At 42.8% G+C, this 19599-nt stretch overlaps 2 protein-coding genes across 2 annotated transcripts; both read right to left on the reverse strand.

Annotated features, from left to right (window-relative positions):
- Positions 1-779: 779 nt before the first annotated feature.
- LOC110965188 (uncharacterized) lies at positions 780-10421 on the reverse strand. The gene is made up of 8 exons (XM_022214125.2): positions 10113-10421; positions 8553-8662; positions 7138-7222; positions 6858-7053; positions 5360-6426; positions 4412-5211; positions 2894-3100; positions 780-2802 (listed from the first exon to the last, which is right to left on the reverse strand). The coding sequence occupies exons 1-8, from the start codon at positions 10262-10264 to the stop codon at positions 2558-2560; spliced, it is 2862 nt and encodes a 953-aa protein (XP_022069817.2). The 5' UTR covers positions 10265-10421; the 3' UTR covers positions 780-2557.
- A 2938-nt stretch (positions 10422-13359) lies between these two features.
- Positions 13360-18931, reverse strand: LOC110965191 (ciliary neurotrophic factor-like). The gene is made up of 3 exons (XM_022214128.2): positions 18552-18931; positions 17768-18079; positions 13360-14824 (listed from the first exon to the last, which is right to left on the reverse strand). The coding sequence occupies exons 1-3, from the start codon at positions 18678-18680 to the stop codon at positions 14684-14686; spliced, it is 582 nt and encodes a 193-aa protein (XP_022069820.1). The 5' UTR covers positions 18681-18931; the 3' UTR covers positions 13360-14683.
- Positions 18932-19599: the final 668 nt, after the last annotated feature.

Raw genomic sequence — 19599 nt, forward strand, 5'->3', positions numbered from 1 at the left:
AGTCTGTCTGTTAGCAAGATAACTCAAAAACGCCTGGGCAGATTCAGATGAAATTTTGAGGGGATGTAGTCTATGGTAAGAGGAAGAGCTGATTTAATTTTGGTGGCAATCCGGAAAGGATCCTGGATTCTGGATCACTTTGAATTTTTTAGTGTTTACCTCCGCCAAGGAGGTTATTTGACACCCGGCGTTTGTCGTCTGTCTGTCTGTCTGTAAGCAAGATAACTCAAAAACGCCTGGGCAGATTCACATGAAACTATGAGGGGATGTAAACTATGGTAAGAGGAAGAGCTGATTTAATTTTGGTGGCAATCTGGAAAGGATCCTGGATTCTGGATCACTTTGAATTTTTTAGTATGTTTTAGTATGTGGTCCAAAATAGGACAAAAACATCATAGGTTAGTATGTCGTCCAACAAATGGGAGCAAGGTGTCCAGATCGCTCAACTGGTTAAGAAGGTGATTCATAAACAGAACTGTGTCAGAGATGCAGGTTTGATTCCAGCTCATGATCCTTTACTGCATGGGTTTCCTGTTTTCCTCTCTATCCTTGGCAGAGGTCTGCACTCTCTGAGTGCTTTTCTAGTTCTGGCTTTACTTTCAAACTAATGCTTTTCCATCTTGTTTTAGATGTCTTGCTAATGACTTGTTAAATTGTAAAATCGTTTCATGTTTTCTTTAACAAAGGCAATCAATTTGGAATCTGAATGTGTGGCCATTTTGGATTTACCATTTACAATCTAAAATTTAGTTTACAATCCAGTTTATGAAAACACAGCAAATTGTCATACACTTTAATAAGTACAGATAATATTTACAGTATGTACATCATACCAACACATAACCAACTTTGTAACCACTACTGGATACTTTCATAGATTAAGAAGTATTTACAATGTGAATAAGACCATGTGTTGATTTTTTTTCCTTTTTAAATTATGATACGCAGTAAATTCAAGTAGGCTTGCCTTGATACATACTAGTCTGACTATGATCATGTTAAAAAGGTATGCACAAAACACTTCACATGTGCATTATGGTCAAAGACTTTGAATACTTTTTTTTAATACACTAGTCAGTTGGGTGCCAAGGGCTGGGGCACAATGTCCGTCCGTATCAAACACAAACTTATACAAGTATACATTTCTGAGTCCACAAGATATGTTGTCTACCTGTGGGGATTATTAAAGTTCAGAACCATTGGTTTCTTTTTTCAAAGCTTCATGTTTGGTCATCAGCCTTCAGTGGAGGCAAATGCTAGACCGTGGACGATGTGCTGTAATGAGTCCTGCTGGTCTAAAGTGCACACCACGTCACAGATCTGTCCTTTCTGCCATATATCCTGCCATTCTCGACTGCCAGCTATCTAATAAAGTAAAAATGACATAAAAATTCATCTTTAAAAAAAGCATTCGCTGCGTCTGTTCTCGTATTTACACTGAACAGTACATTTTGTTCACCCACTTAAAAATACATCTCAGAAACAGACACTGGGAATCCGCAACACTGAATATGCACTGTTCTGAAATAGAGCAACCCCCCCCCCCCCCCGTCTTCTTAGCTCAGTCACCTTTACTACACTACTCCAGGGCTCCAGACCGCAACCAAAACGGTCGCATATGAGACCTTATTTTTGAAATGTGCGAGTTACATTTTCAAGCGGTCACACTGGTGTGAGTGTTGGATGATCATTAAGCTGTTTCAGTGTCACTCAGCGGGGCATGTCGTTACTGCATTAGCCACAGTGGTGAAAAGTAGTACGTTCATTTCTTCTCTGTCACTCTGCCCCAGCCTGATGTGTAAAACAAGCTGTTGAGCCGTTGTGTGTTCCAAAGATAAAGCACTCACTAGCTAGTTACTGTAAAAACAAGAGGAAAGAGGAGGTGGAAAGGGAGACGCCTGCCTCAGACACACCTGACTGCAGGTGTAGGCAGGGACATACTGACTGAACCAGTGGAGGGAAAAAAATGCAAGTTATTCAATTACAATGGCCAGCATACTAGCAGGACTGGAAAATTAAATATATATTAATCACAATCATGATTTCGTTTCCCATCATTATGTGAACGAGATCCACTGTGGTATTTACACTTCACTTTAAGAGCACTCTGCTCGTGGAAAGCGGAGGGCACCTACATGTGCAGAAAACGGCGCATGTGGATAAAATCCTCAATCAATCATCTTGGGCAAATTTGACATTAGAACACCCTGTTTCACTCTTTCCAAAGTTGAGCTCGCACATCTATTGGAGTGCACTGCAGCCACATAGAAGCATCTACTGCAGCCTGCAATGCAAGGCCGTTAGGGGAACGTTGGTAATTTTAGTGTCTATCAATAAAAAGATGTTCAGCAAAGTGAGGTGGGAGGTGCAGTGCAATCAGCAAAAAAAAGTGAAGTCTGGGGCCCTGTATCCCTTACAGCCATGGGGATGAGATCTGGAATGCACCTAACTTGAGGGACTGCACCCATGAAAGGAAAGAGAAGGAAAAAACACACCATGACTAAGAGTTTCCTCTTCATTGTGATTGCTGGTGGTTTATACACATCTCTGTTTTGCCCTAGCACACAGCTGCAGCGCTTTCCCTCCTTCCCTGCTTCTTCAGTAGTTGGATGCGATTGTGGACGTAAAACTTGATAGCCCTCCAGTCTCGCTGGTTGCTCACTAGCAGGGGGCAGAGTTCGAGGCAGCGCTCGCAGTCTGCCTTTGCAGGGACGCGCAGTTCCATGAGGTTTCTGTTTAGGTGGGTCTCCACTGCTACACGCTCAGCCTCTGACCAGGGACGCTTGAGCACACCACGCTTCCCTGAGAGAGAGGGGGAAGAGTCACAAAGTGGGAATGAGTGGAGGTAAAATGAGGTAAATGCTTGTCAAGTCACACTCTCACCGACAGTTACCTGATTTTGGAGGAACGGATCTTTTTTTATGGGCATTCGCTAAAGATGGGCTGACTGGGGGTGCAGGAACGGGTGCTCTCCTCTTCCGTGGAGGTCGGCCTGGCCCTTTCTTTTTCGGCACCACCTCTGTCTTTTCCTTGACCTCCTCTTTCTGCTCTTCTGCCTCTGAATCTTCCGAAAAGGAATCTGCCGAGTTGCCAGACATCACTGAATGAAAGAAACAAAACGGAGACGAGTTAATCCACATCAAGTGGCTTACAATAAAGTCCACAATCTTCTGGGTTGGCAGCTGTCTGCTAGAGGAGAAGAGCAACTGGGGACTGTATACTGTTGTGCTTTAACATCCACAACTTACATTCTCTGGCAAATTTATTATGACAAAGTGTTTAACTGAAAAACTATTTAGAATTTCCTTCTAAATGTAAACCTTCAGCAATAACATGATGTTGCGGAACACGCACGCTCACAGTTTCATTTTTCATACAGTGGTCCCTCGTCTATGATGGGGGTTACATTCCAGACACCCCCGAAACTCCAACACAAATCTGCGAAGTAGCAGCTATATTTCTTTTATTTATATTTATTTTAAGGCTTTATAAATCCTCCTCGCACACCACAGAGCAACAATATGCACAGCGATTAGACATCTATGTGAAATGTACAAGGAGACTGATGCTACGGTTGCTGAGCCAATCAGCATCCAGCGCTGTACGCTATGAGTTGTATTTCATTAAATATTCTTTTAACATGTTTCAGTTACTATCTTTTTAATATTGTTTTAATTATTTTTTAGGCTAGAAAATGTGTATTTTACCGCAAAAAATCATGAAAATAGTGCAGCGATTGGAAAGCTGGTCGCCATGACTGAACTGTTGTGCTGCAATGCACCATGGGAGTTTGGAGTGCTGGGGGTTTAAACGCCTTTATTGTGGTTTATGTTTGTATTATAGTGTTATTAGTGTATATGTTGTATGAGTTTGGTTAAGTGTTATGTTGTCAGGACCGTGAGTGTGAAGTGTGTTTGATGACTTCCTGCCACATAGCGCTTCTGTGTGTCAAAATAAAAGCATCTGCCAGTTGCAGAGTGCATAAAAGGCAAGAACAATAATAAATGTATAAAAATACCTATATACCGCGATATAGCGAAAAACTTGTGATGCCAAATGCAATTTCAAAATCAGTGATATAGTGAGACCGTAAACAGTGAACCGCGATGTGGCGAGGGACCACTGTAGTCCCATTTCAAATATTTGTTGAGAGCCATCTTATTTTGTCCAACAATTATTAGCAGTTTAGTGAAGAAGAACACGCCCCAGAATGTTCATGCACATAAAAAGGCCCTCCCATGTCCATACATTTATATCTAGCAAAGCAAATTACTTTAATTCTACGAGCTACACAAGAAATGAGATATGTGGACTATTGGATGAAATGTCTCCTGAATATGACTCTGTGCGTGTTTAACATTAAATAATTCATGCATTATATATGAAAACAAAAAAAAGTGTGTTTCCTTACCGTCCAACTCAAGGCAGATGTGCTGCAGGCTCATCCCTCTGAATAGGACACCCTCCCTCTCTCCATAGAGAACAACGCGGCCGACACGACCCATCAGCGCTGGATCTCGCATGATAGTGGAGCAGTTCTGGGTCACGTGGTACTCTCTCTCCAGGAAGTCCTCCAGCCGTTTGATAGCTCCACTCTGGCCCTCCCCTTCCTCTAGCAACAGCAGTTGGGTAAGGATGGCTACCTGTCGCCGCACTCGTGTTGCTGTCAGGGCTCCGGGGTTCTTAGCCCCGCTGGCCCGGGCCAGGTTTCTCAAGAGGTCTGTGCCCCGGAGAGGGGTGGCAGGAGAGTGGTAGGGCCGGGAGAAGATGTAGGGACTCTCGGGGTCCACACCCACATTGGGGCTGGTGCGAAGAAGCAGGTCCAGGCAAGACTCACAGTGAGGAGGGAGGATAAGGGGCTGGACACGACCACGCTTGCCTAAGACACCAGCTCGTGGAAGATGACAGAGGACCTGGCGCTCAAAGGAAGACAGGAGGCTTTCCATGCCGGATGGGGAACTGCCGCTGGAGTTGGTCTGGGGTGTGATTCGGTTGCGATAGTCCTGGATAGTGAGCTTGGCCACCTCACACTCTCGATGGCGATTGTAGAGGATGAGCAGGGAGAGGCTGGAATGGCAGAGCAGCCGCCAGGCCTCGGCAGAGTGAGGAGAGCGGGTTAAAGAAAGGAAAGACGAGTGCTGCTGGTGACGGAGATAGAGGACCAAACAGGAAAGGGAAGAGAGTAGTGGAGACATGTGATGCCTGTGAGCGCTGGAAACAGAAGAAAGAGAGAAAAATTACCTTTAAAATTCCACTGAAATAACCAACTTAAAATCCAACTTGTCACGTATAATGATGCAATTGAGTCGAAAGGGCATCAGACACAGCAGAGCAAAACAAGACAACATTTCAACCACACCTTACAATCTCCCCATTCTTCTCCTCTGGAGCATCCTCTTCTCCTTCCCCACTCAGCTCCAGCTCTTCATCTGGATCAATGTCTGGCTCTGGTGTAGGAGGTGGAACCAGGTCTTCTTGATTTCTTAAGCTATCCACCTCTACCTTTTGGACCTCTTCATGCTTTTCCTTTTTCATCCTGCGACCCCTTTTGGGAGTAGGCGTGGAAGGTGGTGAAGGACTCTTTACCTGCGACACCATAGGAGGCGCTTGGAATTTCCTAGCGGGCAGCGGTAAGCTAGGCCCCTTCTTAGCGGCTGCGGGCTGAGCCGAAGCAGGCGGGGAGAGTGAAAGGGAGAAGGAGACATTTCCTGTGCTGGAGCGAGTAGCTGGCGATTCCCTCTCCCTGGGGAAAAGAGAGGGTGGATTTGGGTTTGAGGCAGACGGCTGAGGGACAGCAAAGGAATGACTTTGAGCAGCAGGGGTGGGGGATGACATGGGGTGGGGGTGTGCGTTGTTGCCGTTTGAGGAGCTGTGGAGGTGCGACATCTCCATGGCTGTTCTGACCTCCGGCTGGTTGGCGTGGTGCTTCTCCAGGTGGCGTGCCAGGGAACGGAAGTGGCGGCCACAGTATGGGCAGTGCTGCCGCCGGCTCACGGTGGCACCGCTGGAGCTGCCAATGTTTATGTTGATGTTATTGTTTATGTTGGTGGTCGGGGGTGCCAGGGAGCTTACTGGGGGCTGGGGCTGGGATCTAGTCGGGGGTGCAACAGGTGTGGGGCGGGAGAAGGAAGAGCAGGGGCGTCCTGGTCCTCTGGAGGAGGCAGGTGCGCCCCTCTTCTTTGAATTGACTGTTGGGGGCAATTTGCGCTTCTTGCGGCGGCGAAGCATTCGTCCCCTTATCTCCTCAATTTCCTCCTCTTCATCATCGTCGTCGTCGTCGTCATCTTCCTCCTCTTCGTCCTCCTCTCGGTCTGAATCGCTGGGTTCAGAGTGTGTGAGCGGGGAGGATGAGGGCGATAGCGACCAGGAGGGGGTCAGGTAATCAGAAACAGAGAGAGACAACGGGTGGGGGCCAGCCTCCTCCTCCTGGTTAGACAGATTTGAAAACAAAAACAAACAAGTTATGCCAAAGTATTTCTGTATACACACAATACCTACTTTTTTTATGAGAGCTGAAGTTCAAGAAGAAGGTTTTACTTTTCTCGTCGAAAATTTCCCATATTAGCAAACTAACAAAATAACACTGTAAAGGGTCTCAATACTTTCTGATCTCGCCATCTTGCCTATGGTAACCAGTTCAGAGCCCATTGGTTCCAACTGAGGGAATGGTACATTATATAGTACAGTAATTGTTACTTAATCTGGGGGAACCATACATTAGTGCAGCTGACTGTCACCTCAGATCACTGATGGTTTATTACACAAAGAACTTGAGGCTTTGGCTAAAAGGACATTTCAGCAAAATACCAGCGTCTCTAACTTCTTTACCCCAATTACCCGTTAGCTTAGTGGCTCACCATTGCATTCTCGCCCCAGTCTGTCAGGCTGTAGTCCACCGTGATCTCCTCGCCTTTGGCAATGTCTCGGATTGCTATGACAACCAGCCGCACCTGGGTCCCACAGTGGACTTCTCGAATTCGGCAGTTGGGCGGCGGATGAAACAGCACCGGTCCTCTGACACCGCTTGCCCCCTCCTCCCCCAACTCTGGCACACTGGAAGACATAAATTGGTATTAACAACAAGCAAAAAAAAAAAAAAAAGCATCTGGGTAAAGTGGTAGGAGGGGTTCTTGTTACCAGAGCTGAGTGGGATCAGGCAGGTAGTAGGGACTGCCAGGTGGAGGGAGGCGGTCTTCTGCACCCTCTGGGTACTGGCCATTACCTGGGAGACAGTGAACCGTTTAAATGCAGCACTTCTTCACTGTTTTATTGCCACCAAAAGGCCTTATGTTTGAAAGATGGAAGGTGAAACATGGGACACTCGTTTTTTTAAAAGCATCAGAGTGTTTGAAATGGCTTTCAATAGCTAGCGGCATGGTGACATTTTATTACTTTTGGGCGCATATTATAGTGCTGTTCGATTGCTGTTTATTTTATTGTCTTATTGTATATTTTACAGGCTGCACAGTGGAATGGCGGTTAGCACTTCTCGTCTTGCAGCTAGAAGATCCCTGGTTCGCGTCTCGGTCTTCCTGGGATCTTTCTGCGTGGAGTTTGCATGTTCTCCCTGTGCATGCGTGGGTTTCCTCCGGGTACTCCGATTTCCTCCCACAGTCCAAAAATATGCTGAGGTTATAACTGATTATTCTAAATTTGCCCGTAGGTGTGAGTGTGATTACTTGTCCTGCTTTAAGTTACTGTATTATTTTTGTACTGTGAAGCACTTTGGTCAACCTTTGGGCTGTTGTAAAGGGCTCTACAAATAAACTTTGATTGATTGATTGATTGGATAAATATACCAGAGGGCTGTACTACAAAGCAAGATTAATGGGTTTGTCATGGATGTTGAGCCTAAAGTCAGAGTTTTCAATGTCATGAAGGTCGCTCTCTTTTAATCTGGCTAAATCACCATGGTAACTTATGCTGCACAGATACCTTGCTGCAGAAGAGTTAATGTTCAGAGTTTAGGATTTAAATCATCTTTAAGATGGACCGTCATTTTACTGACAACTCTATGAGCAGTTCAGATTCTTAGTATAAGAAATGAGGTATATTTGCAGTCCTGTTGAGCTATAATTTTGTAACACCACTGAGCGAAGCCATGCAGTAGCACAAACTGCATGCACCACGTTATTATGGGAAGCTACATGCATGAAGTTGGCGGTGCAGAAACCGCAAAAACACATTTTTATGTTTGGTCCTGATTTGCTAACAGAACAAATAACAGAAAATGGATTACTTTATTTGTATTTATTACAGAGAACATTTACTCAATAACAGTATTTTCATTTTGATTTGGCTAAAAACTAAAGTGATTTCCACATATCATTCATTCATAACGGCACACAGTCCATTTTGTCTGTGTAAAGAGTCAAACGACACGGTAAAGACGCACAAAGCCAAGCGGAAAAAACCTGTCAACAAAGGAAGCTGACGACATGATTTGGGGTTTGGGTTTTCTTGAGCTAGTTTACACAAAAAAAAAGCTTTGCACTGCAATCTGGTCCACCACTCTGATGGCAATATGTGTTTGTGTGCGTTTCTACATATACCAGGGCTGTAGCTGTGCTCCGACATGCTCTCCTCCTCCTCATCTTCTGTTACGTACGCTCGGTCACACACCTTCACAGGTGTCCCCTTCCTTTTTCTCCCACACACGCGGCTGGAAAAACAAATCACAGCTTCATCAAACATAATGACACACTCAGACAAAGCAGTGCTTGAGACCTTCTTGCTGTAAATATTTTGGTGGGAACCAGCTGAAATGAGCCGAGCATGTCAGAGCAAAAATCACAACAAAAAAAGGCAGGAACTTTTTCTGTTCTGGGCATGGTGACAGCAGAGATTAGTCTAAATGTTTTTCCTTTAAGTTTGTGTTTGTAATTCGACAGGCGATCAACACAAAGACTACAAACTTGGATTTCTGAATCCATATTATTGGTTTTGCTAATTGGTGAGCTTTAAAGTGTAAATCTGTAAAACTGGACATATGCCTTTTGGCAGCTGCATCAATGAACCGATCAATACATTGGTTGTCAACTAATAAATTCATCGCCGACTATTTTTATCATCAATTAATTTGTAATTTTCCTTCGGGTATGAATATTTACATGTTTCTTTCCTGAATATGATTGGGATGTGAAGCAAACAAGACATTCCATGATGTCACCTTGACTTCTGAGGAACACTGATCCACATTTTGCACCATATTATGACATTTCATAATTACTATTATATTACTTGATTGAGGAACATACTGTAGCCTAATAGCACCGCTGGTTTCTCACCCTGTCAGTGTAGCTGGTAGACCAGGAGTGCATTAGTCTCCAATTTGGTAGTAAGACATAAAACAGCTGAGATGTTGTGATCAAGAGCCAATCTACTGTAAACACGCAGTCAGTGTGGAGGCTTTGATTGCAGCTTAGGGGTGTGACTTTAATCATCAAATGACTTATTTTACTGGAAATTACCCCATTCCTGTAGTTCATTACGTCAGACTGTGTAAACGCAGCTAGAAAAAATACACACAACATACATCCCTAATCCACAGAACCAGGTGAGAGCCAACTGTTTGGGAATGCATTTTGGTCGTGGTCAGCAACTTTGTTTACTCACCGCCGAATAAGCCACGCATTATGATTTATACCAGCTAAGCAGACAAGAACGGATGAATAATAACGACAGCTTTGACTTAAATGCTCATGGATCTGCAGTGTCACAAATCGGTGACAGTGACTATAGATGGAAGAGATAACTGACGGAGCAGATGATACCTCCTGGCTGCATGCTAACATTAATGCTAAACTGTTAGCCTGTTAGCTTCCAGCAGCTAACGTTCATGCTTCTGAAAGCAACAAAAAATAAAGACATCCGAAAAATTGCAAAGCGAGCCGGAGGGAGGGAAAAGCAACCTCAGAGGCAAAACAACTGCAGCCCATAAACAAACTAAAAACCCCTTTACCTTCTTCGTTTTCTGCAAAAAAGCGCCAGAGACATGCACGCGAATAAAGGCTTACAACTACACGGATGCGGGTTCTTGCATTTTCCTCACAAATTCCCGGTGAAAACAAGCGTTCGCGGCGACGAACTGGAGCCCCAATGCGCTCACTCACCCCCGGAGCGGCGGCGGTTTGCTCCCATCCCCGTCGCTGTCGAGGGTCGGTGGTTCCCGGTAGTCAAAAGGCGACCGTACATTCTCCGCCATTAGGACTGCCTTCCCTACTTCTCGTGCTCCGGTGTTGCACAACACGCATGTGCACAGCATCCTTTGGGGTTCTCTCGGTAAAATGGGGAGCACCCACCTCTAGAACACACAGTTTTACGGGCTAACGGGGCTGCATGACAACTTTTATTTCTAGTCACAGATGGAAACAGCAGCTATGTGGCGTCTCAGGGCGTGTGACCTCTCATATATCCACACGGAGGCGCAATTAAATCCGTGCGCTCAAATCTCAGATCTTCGTCAAATAAAATGTGTTGTAGACCATTAGGGTCATTCCAGACTAGGAAGACATTTTACATCCCACCCGTCAAATTTCAAATAATCCATGTGCAAAATGCTAAAACGTGCAGTTGTTGTGTAAATGTATTTGTCCTGAGATCAAATCTACAAAACTAAGAGAAAATAATGTTAAAGAATATTTTTAAAAATCCCAAATAAGTCTGGAGTTCCCCCTAAAATGCCATTTCTCTCTTGTCCCACTCCCCTAAGGACCAAATTGAATCTCAAATAAAACAATTAAAATGGAATTTAAATCTCCTTTTTTGATTATTTTTTTTCATTACTGTCTCTTGTAATTGTGGGAACATTTTTAACAACATATTTTAAATAATAATAATTATTATGCATGGTATGTGTCTCCCACAGCAACCCTGTTAGCATAACCTTTTTAGCCGGTAGAAGAAGAAGAAAACAGTGAATCACATGATAGGCTGGAATAAACATCATCAAACTGTTTTCCAGAAGAATGGGTAGAGTAGGAGGGGGAAAAAACAAGAGAACATCAAGAAAAACTAAACCAGTGGCACTAAATGCATGTTGGACCCTGGTCTTACCAGCAAATCTGTGTTTATTCCAGTGTTTTAAGTAGTGTGGTAATGATTCTTTGTGTAAAAAAATTACACATCTAACACCTTTAGTAAGAAGCTTGAATTGTTTCCCCATCTGTCATTTGTTGCAGATCAAGCACACCAGCTCACCTACGATTGCTTCAACATTTTAACACTACTCTATACTCTACAATGGTAAGTTGGAGTATTGTAGTTATTCAGCAATACATGGTAGAAGAAGACTGGGCCTTGGATCTTTCTGCATGAAGTTTGCATGTTCTCCCTGTGCATGCATGGCTTTTCTCCAGGTTTTCCGGCTTCCTCCCACAGTCCAAAAACATGCTGAGGTTAATTGGTGATTCTAAATTGTCTCCATGTGTCTATCTATCTTCATCCTAAGTCAGCTGGGATAGACTCCAGCCCCTCGACACCTAACGAGGATGAAGTGGCGTAAATATAATGGATGGATGTTAGAAGAATTGTGATAAAGAAAGCCTTTTCCTGCAATTTTGCAGTTTTGGTTTCTTTGGTTTGTCATGTATGACACCCTGGCCATTTGAATCTGTGTTTCTGAGACTTTCATGTGTACTTTCCATTTTTAAGGAGGAAATACTCAGACATCCTATGCACCAGTTACTGTATGTCAATCACCTCGATTGCAGTCCCACCACAATTCGACCACTGTGGACTTATCAGGACTCATCCGTCGAAAATGACACAAGGAACAACTGATTAAATTGTGGGGGTGTTTACGAGTCCCATCAATTCCCGCCACACGCTACATATTTAGATCACGCGATTTGGAATCCGTACATAATGTACACATGCATGACACACGCAGCGCAAGGCCATTTTGTTTGTGGGTACATCTATGTTACCGTGATTATCTGATCATCAATAACTAATAAACAAATGCTGCATTTCTGACAATGCCACATAGGGGAATGAACATCCTTGGCTGAGTACTGTACTCTCTGAGTGCCTTTCCTATGTTTCGTCTGCTGTAATGTGAATTTTCCCAGTGAGGGATCAATAAAGTTTACCTTAACACTATCTCTGTTTTCTGTGTATGCATCAATTTACACAACTCTTTCCAGGAAACATCACTGGGCATTAAGAGAACATTAGAGACTGTAGTGTAATTTTTTTTGGGTACGATGTGCTAAAAGTAATAGATATAATTATAGCAAATGCTATTAGACTGAAGACCAGAAGTAAAACTTATGTACTCAAAGCATAATGGCATAAACTTAAGGTAATTTTTAACATATATTGGAATAATATGCATGAAATCTATCACAAAATAATGAGGGTAAGATGTGGCTCAAGAAGTCTGAACATGTCTGGGCATGTTCTCTGTAAAAGATGACCTAATGATAACTTAATCCACATCTTCTGTAACATGATCCAGGAGTGAAATATGATAACCTGACATCATGATCTGACCAATAGATTTAGAAAGGTATAGTGGTGTCAAAACTGTCACTCCTATCATATGCCCTATAGGATGTATGATAGGAGTGGCCAACTCGCAGCATAAAAGATGATGCACAGCTCAGTATCTTCAGTTCTTCTTTGGGTGTTATCACTGCTAAGAATTACTCCTGGATTTTTTGTCGACAAATAAATCCTGCTGCCCTCCAAATGCTCGCTTGGTGATTTTTTGAAGATCTTAAAACCCTCGTGTCATCCCGCGGGTCAAAGTTGACCCGTTTTAAAGTTTGAAAATGTGGAAAAAATATATTTTCACAGTGAAACTTCTGATCTCCACATTTTCGGGAAATCTCTGAACATTTTTTGATGGAACGAAATGTTAAAAAATGTTCTTCAAGAAAATATTACAAGTTTTACTGATATATGTAATCACCAGATACTTTTAAGATTTTTGGAAGATTTTCACAATATTTTTTTGAAAATATTTACAATAATTTTCTTGCCAAATTAGTTTTTTTTTTAAAATAAAACTTTTAAAGCAAAACTTTTAAGGAATTATTGGAATTTTCTTCCTGAAGGTTTTGCAAATTTTCAGAAATTTGGGAAATTTTTTGCTGAATTTTTGATTTTTTTCCAGACAAGGAAGCAATATTTTTGGTGCCCATAAATGAGGACAACGAGAGGGTCATGGAAACTTTATAGACGTTTGAACATGGTCAAGTCATAAATTCTGGCCTTGATTTGTAACTTAGTTAACACTTCATTACGATCTTTAAAATAAAATGTTACAAAACAAAAATCCTGCAATGATCATTTTTACACATAACAGCACTGGACAACGTGGGGAAACAAAAGTAAATCAATGTCAACAAAACACAAGAGCTACAACTGGGTTTTAGTTTTCAGTACACATCAAGTTATTAATCACAGACGTAACAGAAAGCATGGTATTTACACATTCACCATACCTGGAAGTTGCAGCGCATTCGGTCACTGGGTATAATGTTGTGTCAAGCATGTGACTGTTCAATACTTCTGGCCACAGAAAGTACAGAAAGTCCCTACTAAAAATTATCTGTCTAATACAGTAGTTCTCCAACCATTTTCTGGCTTCCAGGGATGAGCATGACAGCAGAAGCTTGACAACCGCTGGTCTCGTGTAGCAGGACATTCAAGTATAACATCAGGAGAGAACTTAGTGACCCGAGCAGCAAAAACATGATGCTTCATCATCACAGCCTGTGTCAAACCCTAAACAAACCGGCATTCAGTCATGACAACACGAAATGTGATTTAGAGTTATCTAAGTTAGATATGTTAATAAAATTCAAACAGTTTAAAGCTACGAAACCTCTGACAATGTTTACACATTCAGCTGCACATCAGTCACAGTATACGAGTCGTGTTTTTGTTTTTTTTTTGGCTATTTTCTAGCAGTTAGTAGAATTTTCAGTGTTATGAACAACAGCGAATTAGTCATCAAAGGTGAAATCACTTAAATAAAAATAATTTACTCACGAAACACAAAAAAAAATCATTTTCAAACAGTCTAACTCAGCCACTGCACAAAGCAAACCAACCTTTATAGAAGGTAGTGTCTACAGATATGGACCCGTACCTGTAGCCTGTGGCCTACGGATACGGCACTTTCCATTTGCCAGACAGATACGGACCCGTACGCGAGCCAACAAGCTGTTAACCACTGCAAACCGTTGAAAGGTAAGCAAAGGTTAGGGTTAGTGTTAGGGTTAGGTTTAGGGTCCGTACCTGTAGTACCGATGCTACGGGTCCGTACCGCTAGCGTCTACCAGGAGTCACATGACCAGATCTCGCGTATCTGATTGGCAAATGGAAAGTGCCGTATCCGTAGGCCACAGGCTACGGGTACGGGTCCGTACCTCTAGCAACTACCTTTATAGAAGTCAAAAGCTTGCGCTCACATTTGTGTCAAAGGAAGCAGCAACTGTGGCAAACTAGAGGTCATTTTAGCACATGCGGTAGAAATGCCAATATCTGAGAGGAGACGTCTACTTGGCTTGGTTAAAAGTTGAGATTTTAGTTAGGCAGTGCATTTCTTAAAGCTAAAGTGTTCACAGGGCATATTCCTTTATATACTTACTTTGGAATATGTAAAAGGGAAAGCTGGCTGTTAGTGTTAAATGAGTTCATTTGTAGATGTCAAAGCGGTAGACAGAGGAATTTAGATCTCCTCTGTTCCTTCCCTCTCTCGGTGTAAGACGTGGAGAGTCTGCGCAGCATGATCAGACCAGTGGATTAGCTCCAGCAGCACTCGGTAGGTCCACATTTTGAGCCCAAATAATCCTCCAGCGCCGTCAACTTCCTACACAGAACAGAGCGGGTTAGCAAACGCCTGTCATTAAACACACACCAAACAAAGGTGTGCTGAGTGGGCCAGGATAAAATACGAGAAAGATGGACTGACAAATGATCACCCTTTAAATTGAATATGCAACATACAGTATAAACAAGTTAGCTAACAGCGGCTTAATGCACTGGTGTGTTTTGGAGTCCTGTTTTTGTCCATGTGATGAATCTAAATCCACTAGTTTTAGCTCTATTTTGGTCTCTTTGATCTGTTGTTAATATTAAAACATTGACAAGTGCAGCTTTGAACTCAGTCACAGGATTATCTAGGATATCTACGAGATTTAAGTTAATGATCTGAATCCTTCTTCCCAACATTAGTCATATTCACAAAGAGATATTATTTTGTGATTCAGCCACACCCTTGATGCAGATTTTCCCTTCAACAATGCTGTTATTTAGACAATAGAGGGCTGGCCAGGAAACAGTCTACTTCATGGGGCACTTTTGTGCTCCGTGTCTGCATCAGATTTGAGGCAGCTTTGCTAAATCTTGTTATACAATCCTAATAACTGCATATAACACTCTGACTGTTGCTGTAGCAAGGAGTTGTGGGATAGCATCATCCATTTTCTGCTCATAAAGAGTGAAACCAGTGTATCTTATGCCCACAAGATGAAAAAGGAAGTATGAAAGTATTTTTCTTGAGCATTTTCGGAATTCCTGAGCAGCCTGGGTTTCTACAGCAGGCTATTATAGACAGGGGAGGGTGAGGGAAGTGGTATTCAGCTGACCATTAGAGGCCACTAAATGCTACACATTGGTTGTTTGAAACAACAACAAAAAAATAAGGAAAATAAACTGTTAAAAAACAGAAAATGCACAGACATTCAGCTATTTGATCCCATAAAAAACACTAATATGCCAGTTACTTTGCAAAAGTCAAGGAGACAATAGAGAAAATCAGCAAAAACTTACGGTTTGTTTATTTGAATTTTTTATATAAGTGTGTCATTTGACAATATACTGAGGTATATTCAGGTACAGGTTCTCTGCCAGGGTGGGTCTAGTTACCCTCCATAAGGCTCGAGGTTGGATGCTCCTAAAACTGGCCGGACGAATCACCATGAAGTGTAGAGTCAGAAGGCGGCCGTAACTAAGTGACGACAGAGGCGCGACGATTCTGACAGAAACAACCGGAAACAACTAGCCTAGCCGTGCTAGACAACACACGGCAACGAATTTAATTCTCTGCCAGGGTCGACAACAAAAACGACAACAGTCGTTGAGCTCCATTAGCACCGACTCTGAATAATCTTTCTGTTAACATGTCTGTAATATATTTGAGCTTCACCCATTGACTGTATAAATAAGGCTTCACCGAACTACCACATCCTCTGATTTCCGGCACTCTAGGAGCCTATTCGTTGCGCTGATTGGTTGTATACCTACCCAATTGCTGCAGAGTGATTTGATAGACAACATTTGAGCCCGCCTCCCTCCCTGTCGAGCGTGCCTAGACCCTTGTGCCTTCAGAACATGGTTCTAGCAGGGCTAGGCTATAATAGCTTATCATCATTACAAATCCAGTATCCAAAAATATTACAATACAGCAAATTAATCCTAAAGAGATGTCCAACTTCTGAAAAGTAAGAATTTATACACTCAATATTTGGTTGTGACTCCTTTACGATGAATTACTGCATCGATGTGATGTGACTCGGAGGTGATCAACCTGTTTCTGAAGCAGAGGTTGCTTTGATGGCAGCCGTCAGCTGGTCTGTATTTTTGGATCGTGTGTTGTTCATGTCCCTCTAGAATAGATAAAACCACATAGCGGGATCTGTGGGGTTCACGTCAGGTGAATTGGCTGGTTAAGACAGCACAACAATATCACGGTCAGCAAACCATTTAGTAGCAATTTTGAGGTCATTTCTGAGGGCAGGTCAGCGTCTCCATAAAGCTTGTCAGCAGCGGAAAGCACGAGGTGCTCTAAACCTCTTGGTAGACGGTGCGTAGACTTTGGACTTATTAAAACACTGTGGACCAACTCGAGCAGAAAACATGACACCCCAAATCACATCTGACTTTTAACACCTTGGTTTCTGTGCACAATTTAGTTTCATCTGAAAAGAGGACTTTAGACCACAGTCTAGCTCTTTTCCTCTTCAGCCCAGATAAGACGCTTTTGATGTTCTGTCTCTGGTTCAGGAGTCGCTTGATATTAGGAATGCAACAGTTGTAGCTCCTTTCCTGAAGACATCTGTGCTCGGTGGCTCTTGATGAGCTGACACCAGCTTCAGTCCTTCAGAAGAGTCCTTCGATCGTCTTTTCTTGACATCGTCTTCAGTGCTGCAGTACTCCTTTTGTTTTTGCATCTTTTCCTACCACCCTTTTCCCTTCCAGGAAAATTGATATTAAAATGCTTCGATACAGAACTCTGCCAGCAGCCAGCCTTTTCAGCAACAAACTCCTGTGGCCTACAGTCTCTGTGGACGGCATTTCTTGGACAACTTTCAGGTCAGCAGTGTCTCCTATGATTGCGGTGACGTGTGCTGAACTAGAGTGACACACTGTATTTATACCGTTCGAACAGTAACTTAGTGAAACTGGAAATGATATGCGATATGACTATTCTAATATTTTGAGATACCAGATTTTGGATTTTCATAAACCATAATCGTCAAAATAAAAACAAAAAAGGGCCTGTAATATTTCACTTTGTGTGTAATGAATTGAGACTATATGAAAGCTTACCTTTTTTGAATTCAACTAAAAAAAAAAGAACCTTTTTACAATATTTAGATTTATTGAGCTGCACTTGCATAACGCTTGTAACTGGAGTTTTTCATATGTTCATGGTTTATGTTGTTTTTTGAAACTTGATGAATAGCGGTGGCTTAACAGTTCTATGAGAGGACTGACCATGTGGTCAAGAAAACTAAAACAAACGCTTTACCTCGTTACACTGGTGATCTGGGGTAACTTCCAGGATCATCTCTTCGGTCTCCACTAGATCTTTGGTGGTGTGCAGCAAGTGCTCCAGCCGTGTTCGGACATTCTTCCTCATAGTTTCATAGTCGCCCTCCAGCTTGCCCCATTCCTCCTCTTCCTTCAGGATGACACAGTGGAGCAGGCCGAGGCATTGACGCAGAGCTGAGTGCAGACACTGCACCTGCTCCTCAGCACTGGATGCCTCCGACTCTGAGGACAGGGACACAATGCGTCCTCCATCTGGGGTGTGGTCCGACAAGAAGGTCTCCTTCTCTTTCTGAAAACAAATAAATAAAGGTGGGTTTTTGTCCACTTAATGTGCGAAGATGCCACTGATCCTGCTCCTTTCCCATTAATGTAATTTTAGAGTCACAAACTGACAGCCACATTGATTAAATAGATCAATGAAATGTTTTCCAAAAGGGCGACCAGGCACCAAAGCATGGCAACAGGGACAGAATCCAATACTCTCTCATCCATTACCCCCCACCCCCACAGTGTGGGGTGTCTTTTAGTCTGATTACACTCTGTTTGCACCGCAGCAAGCCGTCCAACAACACAGAACAGCACAGCAGTCAATGCCAGATCATAGACTGTAAAAATACAGACGTGTTAGATACGAACAAGAAAAGGCAAACACGCTGTGATGATGGGACAGGTAGCTAGCTGCCTCAGTAACCAAACACGCCACAGATAACGGGAGGAGTGTGGCGACAGCGAGGTAACACGGTTGTGAACTAATAACTCACGTAAAGCTGGAGCAGACGGGTACATTCGCGGTGCAGCAGCCGGGCAATAGACACCGCTCTCCCCGTCCGCGACTGTCCACTGCCAGGCGGGTCTGGCTGGGTTATCGGCTGCTCCTCCTGCTCTGCCATTTGCACTCAGTCCTGGTTAGCAGCGAGCGGGATGTAGTCCGGCTACAGGAACAAGCCCCCTTCCACTCCCAGCCTCTCAAATGTTAACACCTAAATCTTTTCTTTTTTTTTTTAAATTCTTTTCTACGTGTCGAATATCTTTGGATATGTTGTAGTTTGTATGTGAAGTGTAGCTCCTCGTAGAGAGTCAGCGGTCAGCGTTAGTGTCGGACCTCAAGTTGGCGTGTGGTGTGCGCAGAGAGAGGGGATTTAATTGGTTCCGGCAGCAACAGGGGCGTTTTATGGGGGGGACACACAGGAGGGCCTCTGTTTCCCCCTAAAAACGTCACCCATGGCCCACCCATGCTTCCACAGAGAATAGAAACCAGCACATCACAGCGCTTTTTCACAGGGCTGTTATTGAAGACCACATGGAGTTTAACATGTACTAGTCACCCAGGTAGTTTAATGTTTTACATGAAAGCTCACACTTTTATTCACGTGCTAACATAATTGCAACAAAGGTTTTCTAATCATCAATTAGCCTTTTAACACCCTTAGCTAACAGGTCATTCCAAAGTTGGAGGACATTTTACATCCCATCCATTAAATTTTATATAATACTTATTCAATATATTAAAAACATGCAGTTGTTGTGTAAATGTACTTGTCCTCAGACCAAATCTAAAAAAATCAAAGAGAAAAGAATGTTTAAAAATATTCTTTTAAAAATATCAAATAAGTCTGGAGTTCCCCTATAAATGCCATTTTTCTCTCGTTCCATCCCCAATTACCAAATTGAATCTCAAATAAAACTGTTAAAATGACATTTAATATCATTTTTTTGTCATTATTTTTGTCATTGATGTCTCTTGTAAATGTGGGAACCTATTTTCATAATCAACATAATATGTTACATAATATTTATTATTCTTGGAAC

The sequence above is a fragment of the Acanthochromis polyacanthus genome, chromosome 23 (assembly GCF_021347895.1).
Source record: "Acanthochromis polyacanthus isolate Apoly-LR-REF ecotype Palm Island chromosome 23, KAUST_Apoly_ChrSc, whole genome shotgun sequence".
Classification (NCBI taxonomy): Eukaryota; Metazoa; Chordata; class Actinopteri; family Pomacentridae; genus Acanthochromis; species Acanthochromis polyacanthus.

What these genes read in the sequence shown, in the direction of transcription:
- LOC110965191 (XM_022214128.2), bottom strand. Translation starts at nt 18,680, where the DNA reads ATGGCAGAGCAGGAGGAGCAGCCGATAACCCAGCCAGACCCGCCTGGC. An exon ending in CCCGTCTGCTCCAGCTTTAC is followed by an intron (nt 18,080 to 18,551) that starts GTGAGTTATTAG and finishes ATTTGTTTTCAG; the next exon opens with AAAGAGAAGGAGACCTTCTT. An exon ending in CAGATCACCAGTGTAACGAG is followed by an intron (nt 14,825 to 17,767) that starts GTAAAGCGTTTG and finishes TGTTCTGTGTAG; the next exon opens with GAAGTTGACGGCGCTGGAGG.
- LOC110965188 (XM_022214125.2), bottom strand. Translation starts at nt 10,264, where the DNA reads ATGCTGTGCACATGCGTGTTGTGCAACACCGGAGCACGAGAAGTAGGG. An exon ending in GGAGCACAGCTACAGCCCTG is followed by an intron (nt 7,223 to 8,552) that starts GTATATGTAGAA and finishes ACTGTCTCCCAG; the next exon opens with GTAATGGCCAGTACCCAGAG. An exon ending in ACTGGGGCGAGAATGCAATG is followed by an intron (nt 6,427 to 6,857) that starts GTGAGCCACTAA and finishes CTGTCTAACCAG; the next exon opens with GAGGAGGAGGCTGGCCCCCA.